The following is a 20,711-nucleotide window of genomic DNA, read 5'->3' on the forward strand; positions in this document are numbered from 1 at the left end:
GGCCAGAGAATAATCAAGACTGGCAGGATTTAAAACTCGTTCAAAGCTCAAATTTTACTGTGTTACAACTTCCAAAAAAGCTTTTTTTTTTTTTTCATCTATTTCCTTTGCAAAACATCCTCCCAAATATTCCCTCACACCGATTTCCTTTTTCACACTTTTTTTTCTCCTCTCGAGCCAAACCTCACTGCGCGTGGTTGGAAGCAGCCAAAGTTGAAGAAAAGGCAGATTGCGTGAGGTCCAGTAGCAGGATCACTGCGAAGAGACGCCGCTAACTTTGCTGGAGGGAGGAGGAGGAAAAGAAGAAGAAGAGAAGAGAGACCAGCCTCTGTGTTTCCTGCTGCCAAACTAGCCCACGTTACCGCAGACACACACACACACACACACACACACACACACACACACACACACACAGGGAGCTGCCCACCAGGCCTTATGCTAGCACTTAGCTCTGGTCAGCAGCGAACCACAACAACAGGCTGCCCGTGTCGTCGCCGCTAACTTCCTGGTTTGTAACCCGCAGGCCTGTGTGTGTGTGTGTGTGTGTGTGTGTGTGTGTGTGTGTGTGTGAGAGCACGTCCGTGTGTGTGGTCCAGTCAGAGGCTGGCGGGGGGTCAGAGGTCAGCCTCACCCTAAGCTGTGGGCTGGCTGGGGGGTGGAGGGGTCACATCAGTGGGTAAACTCGTGCACGCTCCTGGCTCGTGCACGCCCCTGACTCGTGCACGCAGACGGCGGCCGGCCGGCTGGTGGGTCAGCAGGGTCGATGGAGCAGCTGGGCGTCGACCCGGAGTGATGGAGGACAGAGAGAGAGAGAGACAGAGAGAGAGAGAGAGTTCAGCCTCTTCTTCCTCCTCGCAAGCCTTTATTTATTGTTTTTCCCTCCTGTTTGCTCCTCGCCACCCCCCCACCCCCCTCCCCTTCTCCTCCTTCATCCCCCTTTCTTGTTGCTCCCTCGGGGGCAGGGACGAGAGGATGGATAATATCAGCGCCGTCCTTACACCATTACCTTCCATCTGATAAACCGCTCGGCTGCTCCATCAACCCCCCCCAACCCCCCGCCCCACCCACCTCCGCCTCCACCACCACTCCTTCACCAGAGAAGGGGGGAGAAAAGAAAAAGAGGAGACACGGAGGCAGGAGGAGAAAATCTAGTTTGGGATGGAGTGTGTGTGTGTGTGTGTGTGTGTGTGTGTGTGTGTGTGTGTGTGTGTGTGTGTGTGTGTGTGTGTGTGTGTGTGTGTGTGTGTGTGTGTCTGCTGAGCTGCTGTTTGTTAACGGAGAAATGGGAAGTATCAGGGGTCCTGATGGCATCCAATTAAGGCAGATAAAATGATGATGAATTGCAGGCGGGCAGGCTGAGATGGCCGCTCCTGCGTGCGCCGTGTGTGTGTGTGTGTGTGTGTGCGTGCGTGTGTGTGCGTGCGTGCGTGACTGTGTGAGAGCAGGCAGCGCGCGGACTTGCAGGATGACGGCAGGAGGGAGAATTGGAGGAAGCAGCCATGCAAATGTGGAGATGCACGAGGAGGAGGAGGAGGAGGAACAATGTGCTTCCTCTTCTGAAGGAGTGATGTGTGGAGGGATGGATAGAAGGATGAATGGAGGAGAGCGTGTGTGTGTGTGTGTCGCCTCACTTCCTTCTTCTCAGAAGAAGAAATTCAGGGATTTTTCTAAACTGTGCTCCACAGTAAAAGCGCTGAAATACATATAATGTTCACTTTTCTTTACCTTTAGAATTGTCGTGTTTTTTTTTGCACACACACACACACACACACACACACAGAGAGACACACAGCGCTAGTGTGAAAAGAGGCTAATGAGAGGTGCGGTGGAGGCCAGCGGCAGCGGAGCGTGGTACAGCCTGGTCTGGCGTGGCCTGGCTCGCCTTAATGAGATATAAACACTGGAGCTGCCACCGCAGTCGGCCACAGCACACACTGACACCGCTTTAATTTGTAATAAATAGCTGCAGCAGGAAGGTGTGTGTGTGTGTGTGTGTGTGTGTGTGTGTGTGTGTGTGTGTGTGTGTGTGTGTGTGTGTGTGTGCGCCACCACAGAGCAGGATTTAATCCTGCGCTGATTTAAACTTCATCCCGGGGTCTCTGAATGAGACCTCTGTTAGAAGAGGGAAGAGGAAGAGAGGAGTTGACTTCCTGCCGTCCCGACCTGTCGTCGTCGTTGTCTGCTGCCCTTCGCTCCGACGCCTCCCACGCGCTCTCGTCCCGGAGAAATGAGAATTAATCGCCGCTCGCTCATTAGCATATGTCATCTACCCCCCCCACCGCTCCCGCTGCCGTCTATTCCTCATATCTGCCTCCTTCTATCGCCACCACCCTGTAACCTTTCCTCTGAATGCCCCCCCAACACACACACACACACACACACACACACACACACACACACACACACACACACACACACTCCATGCTGAGCTTTGTGTCCGTGGATTGATGGAGGCGAGATGCAGACGGAGTGATTAATTAAAGTACGATTGTGCTGCTGTAGTTGAACTGATGAGAGGAGAGAGGAGGTGGAAGGAAGAGGAGTAGAAGGAGTAGGAAAATCTGCCCCCTGTGATGTCACAACGGGCACAAATATCCCTCCCAGGTTAGCACCGAAAATGCTGGAATGCACCACTGCTCAGAGGTGAAGCTTGAAGCTCCAGCTGCAGACCTCCGTGTTTCTCAGGCCACAACTTTCCCTCCCCGTCACTGGCGACGCTGTGTGAGTTAGCATGTATGCGCACGCCTGTGTTCTTGTGTGTGTGTGTGTGTGTGTGTGTGTGTGTGTGTGTGTGTGTGTGTGTGTGTGTGTGTGTGTGTCTGTGTGTCTGTGTGTGTCTGTGTGCCTGCGAGAGATAAGCTGGGTCCAGCCGTGCCCTGCAATCCTGTTAGCATTAGCGATTAGCACTGGCTAACAGGCCCCTATTATGAGCCCAGGCCGATTCCACGCTGCATGGGAGTCGCCACCCAACACTATTACGCGCGCGTGCACACACACACACGCACACGCACACGCACACGCACACACACGCACACACGCACACACACACAGGCTAAGCTATAGGGAGGATTACTACTTGATCCTTGATTAGGAAGCCCTATCTGCCTGGAAGATGTGTGTGTATGTGCATTTACTGGGGTGTAGGCTATAGCATCCCCCCCATCCACATACACACACACACACACACACACTCTAAGGCCATATCTCCTGAACACACTCCCCTCACGTGGTGGGTCCAGCGCCCCGGCTGCGTCCGTGCGTCACCTCGGCCTGCGCCGGCTGCCGACGTGGACTGAAGTCCAAGGCGAAGTCGCCTCTCATTTAACCATGACTGGCGGCGCCACCTCGAGATGAAACGCAGGCAGCCGCCTCCAGCTTCCCCTCAGACCGGTCCTGAGGCTGTTTTGATGCTGGTTTATTTGAGGGGATCCAGGTATCACAGGCAGCTCGAGAGTGAAGGAAGCGACTAATTACTACAGAAGCAGAAGCTCGTCTGCATTCGGTCCCGGTGCCGCCGCCTCCTCGCAACTGCCGCTTTTATTTCTTTCCATCCGCTTTCTTAATGTTCACTTAATGTTGTGCAGGAAGGAGGCGCTGCAGATGCATCATAGTAAAAGCAAGCAGACTGAAAAACAGTTTCTTCCCGAGAGCTGTGACCGTCCTGAATGACATAAATGAGCAATAAACATGTAGACAACGGTCCGCCTCTTATTTATCAGTTTCTAAAACTTTAATATTGGGCTTTTGAAATGAAGCTTTTCAATTGCGTTCTACGTTGTGTGATGACAGTAAAGGGATTCTGATGCTGAATCAGTTAATAACCTCTTCCATTAAGGACACTATAATATGCCCGTTAGATGCATATTAAGCTTCGGGACTAAATCATACAGTTCGGAACATTTTGATTTCTGCCTCTGTTTACATCTCCCTCTCTGCCTCCACAGCATGCACGCTAAGCCCTCGACCTTTCCAGAGCGTCCTTCCCACTGTTTGCATTTCCTTATTGGAATTTGCAGCGCAGCAAATAGAAGCGAGTGGAAGTGGTGGTTTTTTCCCCCGGCGAGCGCCGCCTGGTTGTGCAACAATACCGCTTCCCCATGAAAGTTTAATAAGCCTTTAGTGCAATGAGAGCGGATGAGATTTGGATCATAACCTAACCTGTACCCACCCACCCTCCCCCTACCTCTACCCTTCCCATCCACGTTAAACACACACACACACACACACACACAGACACACTAACACGCACTCCCCACCTCGCTAAATATTCATGTTTGCCGTGAAGTTACATACAGAGCCGCATCGGGGGGGTTTCCCTCCCTGAACACACACTCCCTCTGAGGATGGCTGTGTGTAAACACGTGGCCCCGACATGGATGGAAGGAGGAGGGAGGAGGACAAGCTGCTGTTATTGCCTCAGCTGCTGCTGCTGCTGCTGCTGCTGCTGCTGCTGCTGCTGCTGCTGCTGCTGCCTCTCTGGGGTGCACTGCACGTGGGGGTTTTAGGCAAAAGGTGAATCCGTGTCCTCGTAGGCGGTTATTATGTTGGGTCTGACATGATGAAAATTTTAAAAGCAAGAACAAATCAGGTAAAAGAAAAATTGTGGTGTTTTTTTTTGTTTTGTTTTGTTTTGTTTTCAGGATATTTATCTCTTTAGGGAGCTCTGGTTCATTGCAGTTGTTGTGTGTGTGTGTGTGTGTGTGTGTGGGGGGGGGGGGGGGGGGGGGGTTTATTGATCAGCTGCTGCTCCAAGTTTACAGAAACTGCGTTCAAGCTGCGAGTGTTGGTGCTGAAACCGGTTCCATTGTTCACTGGTTGCAGCCCTGGTGTGACCCTCGTCCGCACAACACCAACCAGCGTGACACACACACACACACACACACACACACACACACACACACACACGCACACACACACACAGCGCTCTGTGTACGGACACCAACCAGGGACGTGCACGGAGGCCGTGGATGTGAGGAGCCGGCGCAGTGTAATTTATTTATGGCCCTCTGGAAGCAGGGAAACACGTTGCAGGAGGCAGTAGGTAGGAGAGGGAGAGTGTACGCCACCATTACGGCTCTGAATTCAGCCCACCTGGGCCATAAAGATGCAATGCCATGCGATTTTTTTTAAATGGGTGACTGCCGCAGCCGGTCTGAAGGAGGCTGGTTGAGAAGCAGAAACAGAGTTTTTGAAACCTGCGTTTTTCTCACGCATCGATGCTGTCGCTGGCAAGAACAAAAAGTGGTGAAAGATATTAAGAATCCGGGTTTGAACGAACCTCCGCGGAGGTCAAACTCCAACCCAAGCTGATAGTGTCTGAACATCTTCCTCCTGTCGGGGGGCGAGATGAGCCTGGGACTTTATCTGGTCTTCCTCGTCAGCCTGGACTCCCTGCTTTATCTCCTCCGTCTCCTCAACCTTCCCCGTTACCTCTTTATCTGTCAGTGCATCCGCATCTCCTCACCGCAGCATCCCTGAACATCCTCTTCCCTTTCTTTTTTTTTTGTTCCCGCTCCTCTTTTGTCTCGCTTGCATCTCACACGCCTTCCCTCCATCTCCTCGTGTTCCTGGGCTAATTGGGTGGTCTGCGGGTGGAGGAGGAGGAGGAGGAGGAGGAAGGTCCACGGTTCTGGTGGGGTGGGGTTGAAGCTGTCGGAGCTCAGCGGAGGAACGACGGCAGCAGACGGCTGTGGATCACCAGCTCTCGCCACCAGCTGGTCCTCCTGCATTCTCATTTGATTTTATCCATCTTTTTTTTTTCCCCTCACTTCCTGTTTGCACTTTGCCATCCACGTCCTTTATTTTGCACTTGGATGCTTTTCTTTCTTCCTTTTTTTCACATTTCCTCAAGACGTGTTTGCTGTTGGAGATAAGGCAACATGCTCCATATTTTCCGAGTCTGGGACTGTGGGCATTCCGGCCGGCTTTGGAGGCAGGCGGGAGAAAGTCCTAGTGAGATTGATGGGGGAGGAGGAGGTTTGCAAAGAGGTAAAAAGGGGAAGTGGGGGATGGAGGGAGTGGGGGTGGCGGTGGGGGGTGCGCGGGGAGTGGGCGAGGCAGAGGAATGTGTGAAAGGAGCGGGGCAGACATGTCAGGGAACAAATTGAAAATGCCAATTTCACTTTAGCCTCCACCAGTTCAGGCGCTTAGCGCGCGGCGCCGGCCTCTTATTCCGTGTGTAAATGAATGGTGTCCTCGGAATAACACACAATCACCTCTCTCTATTGCCCTCACCCCCAATATTTCCTCCTCGCCCTGGCTGCCGTGTCATCCTCTCCCTTCCACCTCTCTTTCCCTCCACTTCCACTGCCTTCCCTTCCTCCAGCTCTCCGTTCGTTGCCTCCTCTGCAGCCGACTCTGTGTTTTCCGACCCGTCTCTTCCATTTTTGCCGGCACTTTCCGCCACATTTGCTGTTTTTCTCGGCGCAGAAACGCTCCTCTGTTGGACCTGCCTGGGTTTTTTTTTTTTTTTTTTTTTTTGTTATTTCAAAGATTCTTTCAATCTATATCTGTTTTTTTGTTTTTTTTGCTGAAAGCTGCAGCCAGCCGTTATTTTAATTAGCGGCAGATCAGCAGGTCTTTGAATATTTAGTTTATCACTTCAGGGGAAAATAAATCCACAGTAAAACCGCTGCACAAACAGACGCTGATTTTCCTCCGGTCGGCTCGCGGTTCTTCTTAATCACCTGATTTGTGTGTATGTGTGTGTGCGGTACAGAAGTAACCTTGCAGCGCTGCCTGTGGCCCTAGATTTCAGCCTCACTCATCCTTCTTGACAAGCCGTCGTCTGGGCCGTTTTTACGACTCTGAGCGGGAAGATGCAGGATGGTTTTGGGGGCGGAGCTTTAGCTGCCGTGGCAGTGAAGAGCGGCCAATAGGCAGCGTTGGGCAGGAACCACCTACCTTCCACTGGCAGGGAGGAAATGATGGGAATTCTAATTACGTTGGCCAGCATTGGTTTATGAAGTGCGATTAAATGCTCCTCCTTGTGGACTTTGCATAAAATCTTGTTTACTGCTGGTGATTTTTTTTCCTCTTTTAAAAAACATCACAGCTCCGTCTCAAAAACAAATGTCCCAGAGCAAAGTGATATTTCCTGTGACACACACACACACACACACACACACACACACACTCACACACTCCCTCTCCTGTGTTGGGATATCATGACTTTCACCTTCGAGGCTCGCTAAATGAAAATCGCCCAATCTCAAGAATGTGAAGAATGAATTAATCAAGCGTTTATGCATTATGACTTTGCCTCGTCCTCTCATTTCCTTATCTTGTCTCTGCACACGCCTTTGCCCCCCCACCCCCCCTCTGCTTTCCCCCTCCTCCTCTTCCTCCTAACTGCTCCGTCAGACTCTTTCCAAACGCCGTAATAGCACAGATGTCAAGATAGATCTGCCAGCATTAGGCCGCAGCGGCTGATATCACACGGCGGCAAAGTTGTAGCTCGATGGGATCAGTTGCGTAGCCGCGTAGCCCCGGGGCCGCCGGCTTTCACTCCGGCTTTTATCGCCACTCCACTCGGGGAGAGGAGTCCTGCAATCTCTCGCCCCGAGGCCGGGGGAGAGATAGTGACCGCACCGCCAGGACGGCTCAGGACACCTCGACTGGCGTGAGCTTCTGCCAGACGGGAAGCGTCTGAAAACGAGGCTCCCATTTCCTGTTGTGAAAGACAGGTGGAGCGAAACACGTCTCAGGTGTGGACTTTAGAGAGCCGTGATTCAGCGAAGGGATGAGTTCTAAAAAACTGAAATTCTCTTTTGCGGTGATGATTGCGGTGGATGATTCATGTGTCTGGGGGTTGGGAGGGGCTTCCCACGTGCACCGCCGGCGATACCCGCAGTTAGCGCCACCGGGGGGCCCCCCCATCGTCTCGTTTAAAGCAATTCCATAAAACTGATTACAGCGGCAATGAGTCAATTATAATTCAACTCTTATTAGTTCAGGATGCAAAAATGAAATTAGACAAACGCGTTATTTGTCGGAGATACATTACACTTTTCATTCATCACCCGAATGGAATGAGTCACACGGTTGATGGGGATTCCAATCTCTTAATCAAGCCCGCCGCTCTGTCAGGCGGCGGCGGCGGATGTGCTGCGTGTTAAAATCACACTGTAGCTCTTCTTTCATCACTCATCTTTATGGCCCTTTCAGCGCCAGAGGCTGCGACTCCAGCGGCAGCCTGCAGCTGAGCGCAGGGCGCCGCTCCCCTCGTCCCCTTGTCTGACATTTCATTAGAGATATGAGTGTGATGTCATGGTTTTAGGAATCTATACGCTGCTGCTGCTGCTGCTGCTGCTGCTGCTGCTGCTGCTGCTGCTGACCACCACCGTCTCCTTGTGTTTCATCTTTCAGTACACGTACGAGGGCAATGACATCAGCGACCTGCCGGTGGACCTGTCCGTGGTCTGGAACGGGATGTTTGTCATCGACAACCCCTACAACATTAAAGGTGAGCTCGTGCTTCAGTGTGTTTAGTCTTTAAGGTGCATTCAGTGGAGTATGGGGGCAGATAGTAATCTTGATAGTGGGTCCATCAGGACCTTGGTATACACTCTGTATACCTTGTATAGTTGTGTTCCTACTGAAGGCCAATTTTGTCTGCTTGCATTTAAATCGGATTCAGTGAAAACATGGAGAAAACTGTGTGAAGAATCTGCTCAAAATCCAGCACCTCTACTAATAGAATAAAAATATTTCTCTTTTGACTCTGGACACAGACAGACTTAAGCTGCAGACTCAACCAATACATTTTTGAATGGCCACCATCATCAGTGTTCACCTAAACACTCATATTCCCATTAAATATGTCTGACTCACATAGTTACTACCTAATAAAACTGTTATGTTACCCTATATACTATAAAACTCTCACATCAGTGCCAGCTGCATTCATTAAGACGCCGCAAACCCTCAACTGTGCGTTAAGTGTTTTTTTACAAAGACCTACAGCCGCGTGCTGGAGGTCACGTGACCTCCGTGTCGGACCCGCTGACTGAAAGTTGCTCTGCCAGCTGTTTGGCCAACAGATTCGTCCTCTGGTCACATCAGCGACAGGCCCGAGAGTGAAGTGAAGAACCTGCGACAAAGGAAGTAGCGCAAAGGTTCCCTGTGAAGTGAAAAAGAAAAAAAAAAAATACATTTTTAATCTGTTGAGCTAAATTTTGGCTCCTCAGCTGAAGGATTATGTAAAGAGAGATTAGCCCGAAAGATGTTAAGACGGCAGAAGAGCTTTTCAACAAAACTCAAGGACTCAAGTTTCTCCTCTCTATTTCCAGAAAGAGTAAAAATGCGTTACACATCAATTTGATAAGGTTCCATTAGAAATTCTCTCAGATTTTCTTACGTCTCCCTTACCGAAACTTTGACCGGTGATGAATAAATTATTGCCGTTTCAAATTCAATTTTTAACCAAACTGAACTGCATGGCCCCTTGTCAGTTGTTTCATCGCATTTTTCTCTCACAAACGTTCCAAACTGATCCCACCTGATATTTAGTTGACCCGCCAGTGTGTTCAAGCTGCTTTTTTTTTTCTTTCTTTTTTTTTTTTTTTTGGCTCTTGGTAACTCAGCGCCTCGGCCCCCAAACACAAAAGCAGCGTGTCAGTGATGATTAAACGCAACGTCTGCGCCGCCGCTGGGGGAAGACAATGAGATCATGTCTATAGGATGTAATTACTGGTGGGACAGTCTTTCTTTTTTTTTTTTTTTCCTGGGACTGTCGCCATAATTATTGAGGCTTGTAACGGCGCAGCGGTAGCCCTGTAACATTATTCCCCTGCTGTGAGGTGAAGTAACGTCGTGGCCGGAGCCCACAGCGACCCGCAGGGTCTGTTGACGCCACCACAACAAGAAGCTGCACGAGTCGGCGGAATTCTGTGTGTAAATGAAGCAATTTGCATGAGGACAAACAGACCAAACATCCTTCCCACAAATGTATAGATTTTCAATATTTTTTCCCAAGCTTGCAGTGACGGTCACATTTATAATTCCAATGTGTATTTTTTTTTTTTTTTTTTTTTTTGTCTCCAAAAACAATTCAAATCCAAAAGTGCACAATTGGCAATACTCAAATCCCCGGACAGGGCAAGCTGGGGGATAACAGTGGGGACAATAACGGGGATAATGGTGGGATAATGGAAGACGCCCCATTAGAATGATTTAAATCCACGTTTTCACGCCACTAAATGTTCTACCCTGGGCCTTTAAATTAGCGTGTACATCTTCAAGCAGCGATCGTTAGCATTTTGTCAGTAATTGAACACCACCACCCCTCCCCCACTCAACCCCCCCCCTCCTCGTTTTGTCCGATCTATCGACGTCAGTCCCGGCAGCCTTGGACGCGGCCAGGCTGCCCGGGTATCGCGTTTCAACTCCCGCCGACGGAAAACGAATCACGAAAAACAAACAAAGAAAAACATACCCATAATCCTCCACTTCTCGTCTGCGACTCGGTCAAAGAGTCTCAGGCGAGGACGCGCCGCCTCTCGGCGCCGTGCATCACCGCGTCTTTACATTGTGTTTTCTTATCTGGCGTCTGAATCTCCTCCAAGTGCACGAGCGGGCGACCGAGTGCCCCGGGACATCATCCATCCTTCTATCTCTCCCTCCACCCCCCCTCCCTACCTCCCTCCCTCCCGCTCCCCCAAACCCTCCCTAATTCCCAATCACGGTAATCATCTGATAGCGTGTGAGCAACGCTCACTTGTCTTAAACACTGATATGTTAATGTAATTAGAGAGGAGTCATTTAGCAGCCGGTAATTGGTACAGGGTTGCTTTCAAGCTGCTCCGTGACCAATGGGATTTAGGGATGGAGTGGCAGAGAGAGAGAGAGAGAGAGAGAGAAGATTTTACCGTCGGCTTCCCGAGGCCACGGAAGAAAACTCTGTCAGAGCCACTTAACTTTTTTTATTTGTATTTTTTTTTTTCTGCAAATGTATGTGTGAAATGCAGCTTGAAATGAATGCAAATAAACTATTTGGAAACCGTTCTGCCCCTCAGGTTGTTTATCTGTTGAGTTAGATCGCAATTATACAGCAGACGCTACTTTACAATGTTTATTTTTTATTTTTTTATTTCATTATTTTTCCTCCCCAGACTCCCTCTTCCAATTAGACGTTTCCCTTTAATGCAATTCTCTTCTTTTTTTTTTTTTTTTTTTGTTGTCTCCTCACCAGCGCACCTGTACAAGTGCTACGCGCTGCGGGACAGCTGCGGCATGTGTCTGAAGGCCAACCCGCGCTTCGAGTGCGGCTGGTGCGTGCAGGAGAAGAAGTGCTCGCTGCGGCAGGAGTGCACCCTCCAGGAGAGCACCTGGATGCACGCCACCACCGGCAACAGCCGCTGCGCGCACCCCAAGATCACCAAGGTAACGTGCAGCGGTGGCCACAAGCACCCCCCCCCACACACACACACACACACACACACACGCAAACATTCTGGTGAAACAGAGCCGGCGGAGGAACAAACCCACTGGGAACACTTTGCAGTTATTGTCGACAATACAGCAGGAGCCGGGTTTCAAAAGGGTTCAGCGTTCTAACTGCTGTGTACACTTATTTATGCCGGATCAAACGTAGAGAGTGAGCCCTGAGCTCCCTCGGCTGATAAGATTGCCGCAATTTGGCGAAACAGCTTTCAGATTTCGGGTTAACGGCGGGATTTAACAGTGGTGGACGTGGCCGTCGCAGTCAGATGAGTGTTTGAGAGCCAGTTTAAGCGTGTTTCATGTCGCCCTGCCGACATGCAGTTTGCATAACGGGGTAAAAATGTCAATAAAAATACACACACACACACACACACACAAATTAATGAATTGCCATGAAGAAGCATCGCTGTGCGGATACATAGTAGAATAGAAGTTCCCAATATTTGTTTAAGGTGTTTTAGCGTCGTGTGCATTTACACATCACCGGAGCTGCTTATGCGCTTCACACCATTCAGTGGAAACACCTGCAAATCACAATTATACTTTGTAGAAATTGTAGAAATATCGCTTTTATTTTGCGAAAAACTGGGGGGGGGGGGGGGGGGGGTCTGCCCGCGCCGCGTCATGACTCGGGTCCCCCGGCGAGGGAAGCAAGGCATCATGGGAGGAGAGGCAGCGGGGAGGAGCAACAGCTAGCACAACACAGATGGGCCGGCCAGGAGGAGGCAGTTCACACACACCACGACCAAACACACTGACGTGATCGGAGATGACGGCTGCACACACACACACACACACACACACACACACACACACACACACCTGAAGGGGAGTGAGGGCAGGCGGTCGTCTGGAGCGAGCGATCGAGCGCTGGAGGGAGAAACAGAGCAACAGAGAATGTGGTGGTGTGCTAATTGTGTCCCACCATGGGTGCAGAGTGCGTGTCTGTGTGTGTCTGTGTGTGCATCTGACAGGACGGGTGAGCGAAGGCGTCTAAACACCACGGCGCATCCATCTGTTGCCAACGTTAGCAGAGCCGCTGGATCCAACACACACACACACACACACACACACACACACACTCAACCTTCTGAACCCACCTACAGCTAAATCTGGTCTTACCTGTCCTCCGTCTCCCTCCTCAGCTTAAAGGTCCCACATTACACAGACACTCTGATGTCGACTTTTCATCCTGGACTTTGGTCCAAGACTGAGGTCCAAGTCATTATCAGGGGCGAAAAAAGTCAAACACTTCCCAAAGGTTCGCTTACAGGTTAGCAAAGGAGGGCAATCGGGGCAGTTCCACTTTTAAATGTGTCCAGGAATCATTATCTGGAAAAAAAAGATGCGCTTGATCCAAAAAAAAAAAATTGGCTAATTTAGCCCGCTGTTTGCAGCCTTCTGACAAAAAAAACAAAACAGTTCTTCTGGTATTTGACTTAATTGGGATTAAAAAAAAAAAAAAGCAAGTCTGTCTCAAAAGGCGGAGCCAACACCTGGGCAGGGGTGACCTCAGGTGTCGGTGCCCTCGGTGACATCACAAAGGGTTCATTTCCACCGCTACATCTTTTAGCAAGCACATCAGAAAGTTCACCGACGGCCCTGAGACGCTTGGTGTTAAATTTGAACATCAAGAACGCACACACACACACACACACACGTCTCTCACTCTCTCTTAACAAGTGCAGAGAAATGGCCAAAACAAATTCCCGGCCTGACTGATACAGGATGCCCTTTCTGTCACACACACGCAGACTTGCTGACGGCGAGCAGCCCTGCGTGCATTTCCTGCGTGACGCCGCCGTAATGGAGATATTGGATAATTGGGGCAGCGGCGTGCGAGATAAATCTGTTAGCTGGTGCTCTCTGCTCGCACCCGCTTCACTTATCTCTTAGAAACAAGGGTTCAGAGGCAACTGGGTCGTGTGTGTGTGTGTGTGTGAAGGGTTGAGGAGCAGATGTGTGTGCGTGTGCGTGTGTGTGTGTGCTTGCAAGCGTGCTCTCCTGCATGCATATCGAGAGGTAAATCCTGGCCCGGGGGGCAAGATGTTGGTGGCAGTCAAAAAGCAGCAGCTGGAGGAAGAGGAGGAGGAGGAGGAGGAGGAGGAGGAGGAGGAGGAGGAGGAGGAGGAGGAAGACGAAGGCTGCTGCTGTAGGTTAGAGAAGGGGAAAAAAGAATAGCAGAGAGGAATCAGGGAGCGGCGTTATCTCGCCGGCTGCCACTCTCCACCTCGCTCCTCCACCTTTGACATTTACGGTGTGACATTTAATGCCCAAAGAAGAAGCCGGAGGTGGCGCTGGAAAAAAAAGGGAAGGAAATCTCTCGCCTCTCTTCCGCTATTTCATCCCTCAGCGCTCCCAAACTGCGCCGCATCCACCGCACAAATTGAATATTACTTTGCCTCCATAACATTTTTATTTTTCCCGAATCCCTGAGCCCCTTCTTCATCCTCCCATTTAAAATACATATATATATATTTTTTTCTTTCACTTGATTCATTCTGCTTTGTTAGTCTTTTTTACAGCGAGCCGCCTCCTGCTGTGGCCATTAGCTCAGGGATTAGCTGCTAGTTTCATCCAGACGGGATAATAAACAGTGTTGGACCAGAGAGGAGGAGGAGCTCGCGGACACACACACACACACACACACACACACACACACACACACACACACACACACACACACACACACACAGCTATCAGGAGTTCTTAATGCTCCAAGCATTTAAACTCACCCTTTAGGTGTTTTATTTTTTCTCTAGAAGCTCCACTTCCTGTTTGGATGTTCTGCTAAAGCAGCGCCGCGACGCAAACAGGAAGTGATGTTTTATGGGGCTTTTCAGTGACCAGTGGCACTTGAAGTTTCCCCCTCTTTGTCTCTGTGGTGCGCTAGGATTAAGTAACGCTACTTTCACATGTGGCTGCACGTGCATAACGTCGTGCAACCGAAAGCCGACAACCACATGCCAACGCACACGCACACACACATAGAAATAAAAAGGGTTTCAATCAGAGATGAAATAAGTGCTAACTAAAGGATGGCCGTCCCGGAGGCTCATGCACACACACACACACACACACACACACACACACACACAGACAGTGCGAGAGCCTAATGCTGCGTCCCAGTGTGCTGCAGCAGTGTCCTAGCTCTGGCCTTGGACGCCGCCCGGCCCTCCGTCATCCATCATCTCCTGCCCGCCTCCTCCTGAGGGACGGGAGCAGCATTAGCCACGGCCCTCAGAAACCAATTAAAACAAGGCGGGCCGTGCCAGTGTTGTTTGTGTGTGTGTGTGTGTGTGTGTGTGTGTGTGTGGTGGTGCTGTTTTAGCATGTGGCACACTTCTCCGCGCTCTATTTCCCTCCTTTATTCTCCTCTGTGATCTCTAATTTATCAGGCTGCACATAATGGCTTTGGTCAGACGTTGTGTTTCATCCTCTTTCATCCGTTTTTGTTTTTTGTCCTCCTCCATCCCTCGTTGCCGCCTGACAACATTCTCTTCTGACCGCCCCTCCCTCACCTCTCTCTCCTCCCCTCGCCGTCCATCCTCTAGAGAGGCTACAATGATCACAAAAGGGTTGGGGGGGAACTCATGAGTATTATTATTAACATTATTATTATTATCATTATTATTATTATTATTATCAACATTGTGAATTCTCTTGTTGGGTTTTTTTTTCCTCCCCTCCATATAACTACAAGATGCTATCTGTATCTCACTCCGGCCACAATGGGCCTCGCACACAAAGCATCTGACAGTGGCGGGATGAAGGGAGTCTGAATGAGTGTGGAGCGGACGAGAGGAGGATGGAGCCGCTGGCTTTGATCAAAACTGTTGTTGTTGTTGTTGTTGTTGTCAGTTCTTTGTTGTTGTCCGTGGATGTCGCGGCTCGCGTCTTTGTTTGCTCTTCGATAAGCTCGCCGCTTACGGAGAGAGAAAGAAGAGATTCAATGACAATATCTGAAGATTCCGACGGGTCTCTTTTTGTCCCCGCCCCTCCAGCCGGCTCGGAATGCAGCCAGTCAGACAGATAAAGATTGAATTAAAAAGACGCAGAAGTGTGAAGGAGGAGAAGAAGAGGGGGAGGAAAAGGGCAAGGAAGGAGGGTGTGAGCCGCTGTGAGGAGAAGAAAAGAAGAAGACGAGGAAAAACACTCCTTAATTATATCGCCGTGGCATTTCAGCGGCGGGCCGACCCGACTCCGGAGCTTTTGTTCCCGCTGTGTCCGGAACACCTGTGGCTTCCACCAACCTGCCACCTCCCCTGTAATGAGCTCAGCATCAGGTAGCCAGGGGGAGAAATAAGAGTTTTGCATGAGAATGAGCCTCACCGAGAGGCTACCCGTTAGCTTAGCATCACACAATGACACATTTTCAAGTTTGATTTTGCCCTAGACATTGGCCCCGCCCCTTTATCGCTTCATGAATGGGGGCATCTGGAGGATACATGGCTGAGAAGGGTGTAATGGGATTGAGCCTTACCGGGTCGTCTCTTTATTGAGAAAAGTCAGATCAAGTGCAACCGTAAAGCTTTTCACCATCTCACAACTTCCCCTTCACCCCCTGCAACAAATGGTTCCATACTACACCGCCACCACCACCACCAGGTTTAATCCAATTAGCTTCAGCCTAATTATACTAACCAGTGACTGATTACCGAAGGAGCCATTGTCTGCGCTGCGGGCCCAGAATGAATGAGACGGTGATTAGCGGCTGGGCTAGCCTCGGGTAGCCATTAGCACCTCGGCACACCTCTCCCAGACTTCCAGGGGGACGGGACCGGCTGTGGGGGGGGGGGGGGGGGTTAGAGGTCAGTGTGAGCGGTAATTGTGTTCAGTAGATTAATCACGGCGAGGTTAAATGAGAGATGTAAGCGAGGGCCTTATGGGCGGCTCCGGGTTAAGTGGCGCCGCTTGGCAGGTTGTGGATGTTTGACTGAGTTTGAGGATGAGTTAATGGATCGGAGGTCATTTTTCATCGCCGGTAATGAGGTAGCAAGTGTGTGATTCTTCCAGGCGGGGAGGGGCCGGTTGACCATAATGACTTGGGTAAACCGTCCTTCTTGTGACACGCATTATATTCCATATGATGAACTGCCGCTGCTTTGGCCAATAAATCGATGATCGGGTTCTGGCTGACACCTGTTCCAACCTCATTTTTCTGTCCTTCTCCTCCCGCCTCCAGTTGTTTCCAGAGACGGGACCCAGGCAGGGGGGGACCATGCTGACCATCACTGGCGAGAACCTGGGCCTGCAGTTCAGAGACATCCAGAACGGAGTCCGCATCGGCAAAGTGACGTGCCAGCCTCAGGAGGACCAGTACATCAGCGCCGAGCAGTACGTGCACCCTGCAACTCCTCTCCAGTGTCGCAGACCTTAGTAGACCCTCGTAGACACACGTAGACCCTCATTGACCGATGTAGGTCTTCGTAGACACTCGTAGGCCCCAGTTCACCATCCCAGCCGTGAACACTGCACTTCTGCAGAATTTAAAAAAAAAACTAAAGTTAGGTTCCTCACACTTTTGCCGTCTGCAGTCTTTGTCCACTTGTCTGAGGTTGCACATATTGCTGAAACACTCAGTAAAAAATACCCAACAGCATCTGGACACAGTTGAATAGAGCTGCAGCCAATCAGAGGCCAGAGGTACTGTATGTTGACATATAAAACAAGCTGCAAAACTTTCGGATGAGTTTTTACGTTTCCCCAGTCACAAAAACTGCTCGGTAGTTTGAAGCAAAACCCCAGAAGTCCGACTGGTGTCAGATGGTCCACAATAAGCAACACAATAACATCAATCAATCAGCAATCAAAGTCAAATCACTGTGAAAGATCATTATGATGCCCCGCCCCTAAAAAAAAAAAGCAGTTTTCTTCTGAAGCAGTAGTTCTGATTCCTAAAGGTTCCACATTCTGCTCGTGTCAGAAAAACCTTAACGAAACCCCAGGAACCTCTATAGATCTCTGCTGTTGACCTGAGAGGTGACGGCAACAGAGGAAGAAAGTTTACTGACGGAGACGCCACAGTGAATTCTGCATAATACCTGACCTTTGACCTCTGCTTGTTCCCTCCACTGTTTCATGATGTTTTCCACTTTGTTTTCCGCGTCCTGTGAAAGCTACAGTTTGAACCACCGGCATCCTCACAACAACAACGACAACAACAACACTTTGATTCACTGGGCGCTCTAACATCTCCCTTGATTCCTTTTTTTTTTTTTTTTTTTTTCAAAAAAAAACTTTCTTTCTTTTTTTCCTCCTTAACTGTAAACATGTGGGTAATTTCAGTCGGTGCCTTTGCAAGGGGATATCATCGGATCCTTAATTAGATTTCAGATCGGGAGCCTTCGGGGAAATTGTGTGATGAGTCACACTTTTAATTTCGTGTTGAGCGCCATCCAGCAGCAGAGGAGATACAATTTAGCGGAGGAGGGGGGGGGGGGGAATTGTCTGTCACAGCTGGAAGTGTCCTCAATTCTCTCTCTCTCTCTCTCTCTCTCTCGCTCTCCCTCTCTCGCTCGCTCATGCTCAACCCCTCCCTTCTTTTTTTCTTTACTCCTAGCTGTCATTTAAACACAAACGCTCCATTTTGCTGCAGAGTCCCTGCAGATTTATTTTTCCTCTCTGCCCCCTTTCGCTAAAGAAGGGAAACGAGAGAGGGAGAGAAAAAGTGACTTTGATGATTTGACAGTGGCAACAACAGAATGCTGCGCTCATCTCGCCGCCGATGACAGGTGTCCCCAAAAATGGGTTTCAGAAAATGCGGCAGTGACATTTCTGCCTTGATTTATATTTTATAGCTGTTGTTGCATTTGCAGAGAACATGTTTTTTTTTCTTTTTCTTTTTCTTCTTCTTCTTCTTCTTCTTCTTCTTCTCTCCCAAGATTTGACTGTGCAGCTACACAGAAACATCAAGCGGTTCAAACTTTTTCTCAACACAACCTCGTTTTTATCTGACAAAACGCCACAAAGTTGTCGACATTTAACCCCGTCGGCTCCGTAACACAGGAGTAACGCTGTTGCCATGGCGCCCGAGGGGTGAGGAGGAGGGGCAGGGGCGTGGCCGGCGCCGAGGCTGTCATGCTAATTGAAAGTGATGTCGGCCATAAGGCTCCATTAGTGACTTGGTTTCCCTCGTCGGGCCGCTGACCCCGTCTGAGCCGCAGCACAGTAGAGACGGCACGGGGTCATGGAACGGAGGGGGAGGTGAGGGTCAAAGGTCACCTGGTGGAGAGAGGGGGAGAGAGAGAGAGAGAGGGGGTAAAGTGTAGGGAGAACGCAGATGTGTTGTTGCAGGATCTTCTTCTTCTCCTTCTCCTTCTCCTCCTCCTCTTCCCAGCATTCACGGGCTCCTCAGCCTCCTCAGACGTTAAATATTTAGCAGATGGATTTGGATTCCGCGTTTAGGAAAGTAAATTATTGCTGCGAGCAAAGCAGAGGGAAAAAAAGAGAACCCCTCCATCCATCCTGCCCTCTGCCCTCATTACTCGTAAAGATATAAACTTTGGCGTATCTTTGATCCTTTTTTTTTTTCTTTTTTTTTTAGTCATCTCAGTGGGAGGAGTATATTTATAAAGCCGGGCTTTTAGCAGCAGGATTTGATAGCGCCGTAATGTGGCCCCGCCCTGCTCTCGACTGCTGAGTCACGCTGCCAGTCGGGCTGCCCAGCGCGTCGCCGCTGCAGCTTCAGAACCAGGAACAAACGACGAGAGAGAGAGAGAGAGAGAGAGAGAGAGAGAGAGAGAGAGAGAGAGAGAGAGAGAGAGAGACAGAGAGAGAGAGAGAGACAGAGAGAGAGGGAGAGAGAGAGAGAGAGGGAGAGAGAGAGAGAGAGAGAGAGAGAGAGAGAGAGAGAGAGGGAGAGAGAGAGAGAGAGAGAGAGAGAGAGAGAGAGAGAGAGAACCATTGGAAGGATTCGTTGTGCAGAGCCGCAGACGGTCCTGCTACCTGCAAGAGTTAATAACTGCTGTGGGCAAGGAGCGAGGGAGGCTGAAGGAGGAGTAGGATATGAGCGCGTTCAATTAATCAGCCTCCCTCTCCCTCCCTCTCTCTCTCTCTCTCTCTCTCTCTCTCTCTCTCTCTCTCTTCTCTCTGCACTCTCGCCCTCCCTCTCCGTCTCATTCGCCTGCTCGGGCTAATTAACAGTCAAGTGTGTCTCCAGCGGGTGAAACATGAAGTTAGTGTGCGTGCGCGCGTGTCATCCCCCCCCCCGCCCCCCTCAATCATTTCTCCAGTGGATTTTCATTTGGCCAGCCGGCTCCTCGGGCCAACTGTCAGACTTCACACACACACACACACACACACACACACACATACTCGCACGGCGGACCTGTTTTTAGCGCTGCATAATCCTGCTAATAGAACATTCAGTCTGTTGTGGTTGGGATTCAGGCTGGAATATTAAATACCTTTAGAAGAGGGGTGAAAAACGTCTCTGTCGCTTTTTCGGCTTTGTCTGTTGCCTCTGTTTGGTAGCGTTGACGATGGCGGTGTCACCTGAGACGATCCGTGGAGTGATGTTTTATCCCTTTGGCCATGGACAGGAGTCCATAGAAAACTTTGGAAGGAAAGAAAGAAAAATATGCCTGTAGGAAGATGATGATGATGATGATGATGATGATGATGATGACGGTATGAACCCTCCTGCTGTTGCATGCAAAGACCAATCAGAACCCTGCACGCCAGATGAGCTGGCTGGCAACAGCTTGTCGGTGGAGATTCCGACAGTAGACGCCACTAATAATATTTTTCTAAAGCCGAATTAGTGATTTTGCATCTTTCTGCGTTCATATTTTACCGTGGAAGCACCATCCAGCTGGGATAAAACTGCGGCTACTGCAGCATCGCTGCTAATCTCTTTAGCACCAGCTCAGCCTCGTGGTCGCCTCCTTGTCCTCGTCTTCCTCTGTGGTGTTTCCTCTGTGGCCGACGGCAGCAGTCGATCCATGCCTAAAAGCTAGCTGATCACTTTGAAGAAAACTAGCAGAAGACTCAGTTTGCAGCTTGGTGGCGGAACTTCTTTTGAATTTGTTGCACTTTCCTTCTTCTTCTTCTTCTTCTGCAGGATTGTGTGCCAGCTGAACGACGCCACAGGCTACAGGGTGCAGGAGGCGCAGGTGGAGGTGTGCGTGCGGGACTGCATCCACCCCGACTACAAGGCCGTGTCCAGCAAGGCCTTCACCTTTGTGGTGAGTGTGTGCGCCTGTTTGTGTGTGTGTGCGTGTGCGTGCGTGCGTGTGTGTGTGTGTGTGGGACACTGTCTCTTTGCT

At 50.2% G+C, this 20,711-nt stretch overlaps 1 protein-coding gene across 1 annotated transcript in view; it reads left to right on the plus strand.

Moving 5' to 3' along the window:
- Positions 1–20,711, plus strand: part of plxna1b (plexin A1b) — a 183,512-nt gene that overhangs the window by 128,850 nt on the left and 33,951 nt on the right. Inside the window, exons 11-14 of the mRNA XM_076014237.1 lie at positions 8,368–8,464; positions 11,192–11,382; positions 16,628–16,779; positions 20,507–20,630. Of these exons, the coding sequence (XP_075870352.1) occupies positions 8,368–8,464; positions 11,192–11,382; positions 16,628–16,779; positions 20,507–20,630 (564 nt within the window). The remainder of the gene's footprint in view (positions 1–8,367; positions 8,465–11,191; positions 11,383–16,627; positions 16,780–20,506; positions 20,631–20,711) is intronic.

The sequence above is a fragment of the Nelusetta ayraudi genome, unplaced genomic scaffold (assembly GCF_046127955.1).
Source record: "Nelusetta ayraudi isolate G7.1 ecotype Tasmania unplaced genomic scaffold, CSIRO-AGI_Nayr_v1 ptg000168l, whole genome shotgun sequence".
Taxonomy (NCBI): domain Eukaryota; kingdom Metazoa; phylum Chordata; class Actinopteri; order Tetraodontiformes; family Monacanthidae; genus Nelusetta; species Nelusetta ayraudi.